Consider the following 7,500-nt stretch of genomic DNA (forward strand, 5'->3'; position numbering starts at 1 on the left):
TGTAAAGAGGCGCGTTGGCGGCGCCTGTCCTATTACAGACGACACATGATCAATAGGCTGATAACGCAGCAACATCAATATAAGCGACAGAACAATGAGGGATATCATTGGGCATCTATCTTAATATAGCCGGCTACAAGAGCGCTGACAAAGAGCGCGGCTCATGAAAATTCCGCCCCACGATTCCCCGTCTCCGCTCCAATATGCGCCCGCACTCCCCCAGCTGCCGGCGCTATTATTCTCCAATTTCAATTTGACACCCCAGCCTTTCATGCTAATTCTATTATTGTAGGAAGTTTATGTGATTTCATATCACTAGAAATCGGTAATGTATAATAACCCTTTGGGCAAGAAACCCAGTCCCCGCAGCAGCCACCGGAAAATAATTACTTTCATATCAAAACTCTGCAGGAGCCCAGCGGCCCGGCCCTTGCAGCCCCCGGCTCCGTCACCCCGCGCCGCGCGCCCCGGCGTGTGCCAGCGCGCGGGGGTGCGCGCGGGGGCGCGCGCGTGTGTGGCGCCAGGTGGGAGGGGGAGCGCGAGGGAGGGCAGGAGAGGGGGAGCTGCGGATGCATAAATTTGTTCAATCAGAAAACACAAACACACACGCACACAAAAGGCGACATTAAGCGCGGACCTCGGGGGAGGTGAGGAGCCTCGTCCCTGCCCCGCCCGCGGGGAGAGGAGTGGAATACGAAGGGGAGGAGGGGCCATACTGGGCGCTCGGAAATTTGAAAAAGATGGACCTGAGAGCTTGCGTTTGACCAGCTTTATTTATCAAAAATGGTACATATATAAATATTCTTAGACATTTTTGCATTTTACAAGGCTGAGGATTCTTGTTGTGGGTTTTTGTGGGGGATATGGGGTTTTTGTTTTTTGCTCCCCCGAGAGGAGGAGGGTCTCACCCCAAATCTTGCGGTTGCTGCCTAGGTCCGAATTGATACAGCGGTTTTCTTTAAAAAATAATAATAATAAAAGGAAGAAAGCAGAAGAAAAAGGAGAAAGCAGTGTTTCTAAGCCCATCACCTGATTTCGTTGTGTGAGTCGAGCCTGAGCGAGCGGGCGCGGGACGGCTGAGCGCCTCTCTCGGCCCCGCCGCCCCTCAGTCCATGTCCACCTCCTCGCCATCCGGCGCGCTGGGTCCGCGCTCGGCGCCTGGCTCTGGGGCCCCGCACAAAGCCGGCTCCCCAGCGGGGCTGGGAGCCCGCGGGCCCGGCCCGGGCGACGGCGCGAGAGGGGGCGGCAGTGCGGCCGCTGGGCAGGCGGCCCCCGAACCCGCGCAGTCCCCGCCGCCGCCCTCGGCCGCAGCCAGGGCCGCCTCCCGGAAGGGCGCCGGGGCGGGGGCCCCCGGGGAAGCGACGGCGTCGGGGCTGCGGCGCGCGAAGGCCGAGTCCGGAGTACCGCCGGGCCCCGAGAAGGCCCCGAAGCTGGCCTGAGCGGGCGGCGCCGGCGGCGCGGCGGGTGCGGGCGGCGCGTCCTTCGGCGCGGGCTCCGGACCCGCTGCGCCCTTGAGCGCGGCCTGCGGCACCAGGAAGCCGAGCGGCTGCGTGATGGGGTAGAGCAGGAAGTGGCCTTTGCCAATGAGGGTCCGCGGCGTGCACGGCAGCCCGGGCGCGAAGTCCAGCCCCGCGGCCGCTGCAGCGGCGGCGGCTGCCGCGGCGTTGGCGGGGGCGGCTTTCCGGCGCGGCGGCGAGTCGGACAGCAGGCTCTCCACGCTGAACGGGCTGGCCTTCGGCAGGCCGGCGGCGCCACGTTCCACCGCCGCCCCGGGCGCACACGGGGCCGCATCCTTGTCCGCGGGGCGGCCTAGCCGTAGCTGCGGGCCGGCGCCACTTCTTTGGCTCGGGTAAAAGGCGGGGGTCGCAGGTGCCGGGCGCGGGCGGTTCGCCCGGCGGTGCGGGCGCGGAACCTGCGGCGCCAGGGGCGTGCGCGCTAGGGCCCTTGGCCGCGGCGGCCGGCGGCGGCGGCTCGGGCGGCTCCGGGGACAGGCCGCCGCCGCCGCTGTCGCTGTCGGAGCTGGGTGCGCTGTGCAGGGACAAGCCGCCCGGCGAGTGCAGGTGGCGGCTCTGGCTCTTCAGCAGCTTCTTCTCATGCTTGCGCTTCTTTTTCTCCATCTTCTCCAATTCTTTGCGCGCGATCTCCTCTGGGTCCATTGGCTCACCACTGCACGTGGTCGGGTGTGAGTTGTGAGCCGGCCGCCCCGGGCCCTTCTTCGTGTTCTCCTTCTTCCTCCACTTGGCCCGGCGGTTTTGGAACCAGACCTAGAGCAGCCGGATAGGGGAAAGGAAGGCACAATCAGGCGGCGGGCTTGCTGTTGGGGCTTCGGGCGTCCCCACTCCCCCCAGACAGGCCTGTACAACCTCGGCCCCGGCCAGGGGGCGGGAGCCAAGGCACGCGGCCCAGCCGGCCCTGAGCTGGGTTTCAGCACTCAAGCTGCAGGTTCCAAGAGCATCTTTTCCACCCAGAAAGAGGTAGATGGGGGCCTCTCGGCCAGCTTCCCACTCTGGCTTCTCACCTCGGGGAACTGGGAGCTGCCCCTTCGATGGGCACGGCGGGTCTGGCCCCTGAGGGCGTTTGGTTCCTGGTCGGGAGGCAGGCAGGGAGCAGGGCCCCTCCTCGCCCCTCTTGGCTTCTCACAGCTCCTGTTCTAAGCGGCCTGCCTGGCCTGGTGCTGGCCATCTGGCCTGAGGACCACCAGTGGCTGGGCTCAGCTGCCCTCCACAACCTGTCTTCGGCCCCCGGAGACTGAGTCAAAGGCCAGATTTGGGGGTGTCCCGTGAAGGGAAATCTGGGTGCTGCTTCTTCCAGAAGGTCCTGGGAAGCCAAACTTAGGGGGAGGGTTTCCAGCAGCCTGCCCCCAACACATTAGCACACATCCTTCTTTCTGGGGGCTCCAGACCAACGCACCAACACAGCCCCTGAGACTGGTTGTGCTTGGCCCAGGCCAGGGAGCAAGGCAGACAGGAAAGCAAGAGGCCAGTTGCCAGGCGGTGCAGAGGAGGCCTGGGCCCACCCAGCCTCTTCTACCCTCCCTGCAGGCCTTGTCCTGGGGAACAGCAGCCCTAGACACTGGCTCCCCACCACACACACACAGTCAAATCCCCGCTGAGCCTCAGGCACACCACCCTCCCCAAGAGATCGCGATAATTCGAATTCTTTGTTGTGGCCACGGAGAGACCCGGCACAATAGCAAGCCAGGCCTGGTCACAGGGAGCCTTGCTGGTGCCAAGCCTCTCCAAGGCTGTAACTGCTTTCCTTCCTTCCTTCCTTCCTTCCTTCAAATACTTCTTTTTTTTTTTGGTGCAAATTCCATGCTCACTTGTCACCAAGAAATGCTCATTACTGTACAGGGGAGAAACGAAGAGGTCTTTGCTTAAGACACACAAATTGGACGAAAGGATTTACAAACAGAAGAGGTCATGAGGGGCAGTGCAAGCACAGGTCGAGAACACCTTTTTAGACAAAGCTACTGGTGCTAAACAGGCGTCTTGCCGTCCTCTGCCTCAAAGCCCTGCACCCACAGCTACAGCCGCACACCCCACTCACCACCACACCAACCCCAGAAAAAGATTTCTATACTTCGGGGAAACATCCGATTATGCACAATTCATCTTGAATTTTCAATCCACCACATAGACGCTGTATTTTTAAAAAGAATAACGCCGGCAGTCTCCGAATGAAATCGAAGTATGGGGGGTGGGGTGGGGGAGATATAACCGAGAGTAGTAAAGATTCAGCGCCCCCCCCATGTGTTAACTGTCTAAGTTTCCGCCTCCCCTTCCTCAGCTAACCTCCTGCAAAGCAAAGAATAAATACAGGTCTCCACCTGACTATTTTAGAGGCGAGAGATAAGCAAACAAACGCGTTTGCTCCAGGCCGGTGCCGGAGACCCCGGGCGAGGGCCAGGAGGCGCGGGGTCTACCTGCTCCGGGTTTCTTCCAGATCCTAGCCCGGCTGGCTCCCCCCCACCGCCGCTTCTCCCGCCCAGCCCTCGGAGACCTCAATTCGCGCCCATTTCGTCGCCCGACCCCCAGCACGCAGCACCCGGTTCGGACGCAGCAGCTGTTCTGGCTACTTTGGGCCGTCGTGGGCCCCTCCCAAGCCGCCTGGGGCTTTCTCCCCGCGAGGCTCGGAGCCCCGGAACCGCAGCACCACCTCCGGGCAGGCGAGCGCGGGGCGGGGGGGGGGGGGGGGGGGCCGCGGTCTCCCACCTAGAACAAAGGCGGGGCCGGCGCCGGGCTGGCCTAGTGGCGGGATGCTGGCTCCCGGGAGGAACGGCGGGTCTTTACCTGCACGCGGGATTCGACCAGATCCAGGCGCAGCGCCAGCGCCTCGCGCATGAACACGTCGGGATAGTGGCTCTCGTTGAAAGCCTTCTCCAGCTCTTCCAGCTGCCAGCCGGTGAAGTTGGTGCGGGTGCGCCGCCGCTTACAGCCGGGGCTCTCCTTGTCGGGGTCCCCCGAGTCTGCGGGCACGCACAGGACGCCGCACGGCTCAGCCAGGGCCCAGGCCACATCCACCCCCTCCGTACCTGTCGGCTGCCCGGGCCTGGGAGCTCTGCGCCGGGGTGGCGGACGGAGAGCGCCCTGAGCCTCGGCAGCCGGCGCCCGCTCTACAGCCGCCCGAGACCCAACTCCCGCTCCCGACAAGGGTGCCCTGCTTAACCCCCCGTGCCCTCCCCGCCCGCCGCACCTACCTGACAGCTTGAAGGGCTGGCTGTCGCCTCCCACCCCGCAGGCGGCCGGCAGCAGCGGCGTAGGGTTGACCACCGAGGCGGCGGCGGCGGCGCAAGAGCCGCTGAGCAGGCCGTCGATGGAGAAGGGCACCGAGGCGGCGGCGGCGGCGGCGGCGGCCGACTGCAGCTGGTGGCCAGCCAGCTCGTACACGTGGTGGTGGCCCAGCGGGTAGGGGAAGCCCACCACGCCGCCCAGCGAGCCCCCGAACTGGGCATGCGGGTGCTCCAGGAGGCGGCCGTCCATCATCTCGCGCTGGGGGCCGGCGGGGCCGGCGGCGGGGCGCGGGGGCGCGGGCCGGGGCCGGGGCGGGCCAGCGGCGGGAGGCGCGGACGGCGGCGGCGGCGGAGACAGGGACCCGGAGCCCTACACATGCTTCGCCCGCACTCCGGCGCTTTACTTTATCAACATCAAGCTCCCGATAATTAGCCGCGGCCCGGGGAATTTGGGACCAATAAGAAGCGCTAATCGGCTCTGACGTCAGAGGCGTGCTGGGTGCAAGGAAACGTTTTCCATATCGATTGCTAATTATACCTGACATGCACCTCAATAAACAGTATCAGGAACTGTCACAACAAGGGGGGGCAGTAGAGAGGGAGGGGCGCGGCCCGGCGCTGGGCGGGCGCCGGCTCGGGGAGCTGTCCAGGCAGGGGTCCCCGGCGAGCCCCCCACTCCAATCCCCGCTGGCCGGAGCCCGCGCCTCCCCCGGCTCCCCGCCCCTCTGCAAATCACTAATAGATTTCCCTTTAAAACATTCACCGGCGTGTTGTGGGGATTTTTCACCAGAAATGCTGTACTCTCTGAACCTTTAAAGTGATGTTGCTCCAATTACAGAGAGACATTGAGCGGCAAATAGACTGATCCAATAATAGGAGATTCATCATCCGCTCTTTCCGAAACTGTCACATTGAATTTAAAACTACAAGGGCTTCTCATCTCCTCTCCGGCTGCAGGCAGCGGGGGAGAGGAGGAAGGAAAGGGAGGAGGAAGAGGAAGGAGCGGAGGGGGCAGGGGAGGAGGTGACTCCAAAGAGAATGACTCCTACAGAATGTAGCGCCCTGTCAATAAGAAGGCATAATTAATGCCCTTTCCGACTGGCCGCCGCCGGGCTATAGAAACAGAGGTGGGGGTCGGCTGTGGAGACACCCTGACCCCCTCCCCCCCCCCCCCCCCGCCCCGCTCCGTAAAACCAAGGCACAGGGCTGGGGAGGAGGGGTGGGAGGAAGGGAAAAGTAACTTTGGGGTGGCAACCAATCAGGCCCCCTACACAGGAATAAAAAAATAAATACATCTCCCTTTGACACGGCCTCTGAAGAATAGGACCCAGGTACTCAACCCATTAATTATAATTAAATTATGTTCTCAGAGAACTGTCTGTCACTCCCTTTTCCACTATAAAATATTGATAGATTCAAAGCTAAATCATTAAAGGACATATTCTTAAATAAGCAGCAAATTAGGACTGTGGGCAGGAGGGAAAGCAATCATTATATCCATATGTATATATATTATGTATATATATAAAATTATAAGGTCTTCTGTAAAAAGTTCGCCCATGAGGAGGGTGCCTTTTGCGTGGCCCCAGGCCCATGGACCTCATCCCTGTGGACCCCGCGGGCCGAGCTGGAATCCGGGAAGAAGGAGCTCCTGGGCCTCAGACCCCGCCAGTGCCCGGTATCCGGCCGGTCCTGGTGGCCGGACCGCCGGCAGCCTCTCACTCCAGGACGAGGCGACAGACAAGTTGGCTGGCCTTTGGTGTTAAGTGGCTTCAACCAGCCTTCCAAGTCTTAAACCCGGAGCGAAGGCCAGGGTAGGACGGCCCCGTCCCTGTGTCCTTCCCAGCGGAGGGTGCACACAACGCTCCGCCGGCGAGAGTGGAGAGGACCTGCCTTGCGGCTGGGGCGCTGGACACGCAGCCCGGGCATCCGTCCTTATTGAACGCGCCCTGGCCGCGCCGACTACGCTTTAATTGCCTTCCCCTCTCTCATTGTTCGGGAGGAGGGAGAGGTTCAGGGACTGGGGGCAGGCCAACGTCTCGCAGAGACCGAGAGGAGGCTTGGAATTTGGGACCCTACTCCTCCCGCCTTACCCGCCCCCCTCCCCACCCGGCGCGCACTAGGAAAACGCTGCAAGTATTAATTCCGAGGTCAGGGGCCAAGAGCACTACTTTTCGCCATAATTTAATTTCTTTCTCTATAAATACTAAATGTAAACTCCGTCCATCCGACTCGATTTTGCCCGTAGCCGTAAAAGCGCCTCGTTCTCTGCCGGGTTCGCGAGGAGGAATGTGCGCGGCGCGTGTTTCTGAATACAGAGCTGTAATCAATTCGGCCCGAGGGGAGGGCAGGGGAGGGGCGGGCGCCGGCCGGGCTCCCTCGCCCATCTCTCTTTATTATAATGAATTAATTCGACTTTATTTATCCCATTTTCTGGAGCTGACAGAATGTTAATTTGAGTTGAAATTTCGCTCGCCTCTCACTCTCTGACCCCTGGCCTTCAGATTGGCGTGTTGTAATAACCTGAATCTTTCAACAGAGGCCCTGATAATTGTTACCTTATTAGCATGCAAATTGTTTAATTAATATTATTATGAAGAAGCATACAATCCGTCCGTCACTTGACCTCAAGAGCGAGTCCGCGCCGCAGCCGGCTCTGCGCATCTCAATGCGCCCATTTCAATCGCCCTGTGTTTTTAATGTTGCCCGGCCCGGCTCGCGCTCCGAAAATCTCTTCGAGTGTTTGAGAGGGGCCTTTAATGACGGTG

General features: G+C 61.3%; 1 protein-coding gene across 1 annotated transcript; it reads right to left on the minus strand.

Annotated features, from left to right (window-relative positions):
* Positions 1 to 764: 764 nt before the first annotated feature.
* UNCX (UNC homeobox) lies at positions 765 to 4,985 on the minus strand. Its single transcript, XM_027609746.1, is given in 4 exon segments — positions 765 to 1,861; positions 1,863 to 2,264; positions 4,293 to 4,468; positions 4,700 to 4,985. Coding segments are annotated over 4 exon segments (1,620 nt in total). The 3' UTR covers positions 765 to 1,105.
* Between the last annotated feature and the right edge of the window lie 2,515 nt (positions 4,986 to 7,500).

Source organism: Zalophus californianus, chromosome 10 (genome assembly GCF_009762305.2).
Source record: "Zalophus californianus isolate mZalCal1 chromosome 10, mZalCal1.pri.v2, whole genome shotgun sequence".
Taxonomy (NCBI): domain Eukaryota; kingdom Metazoa; phylum Chordata; class Mammalia; order Carnivora; family Otariidae; genus Zalophus; species Zalophus californianus.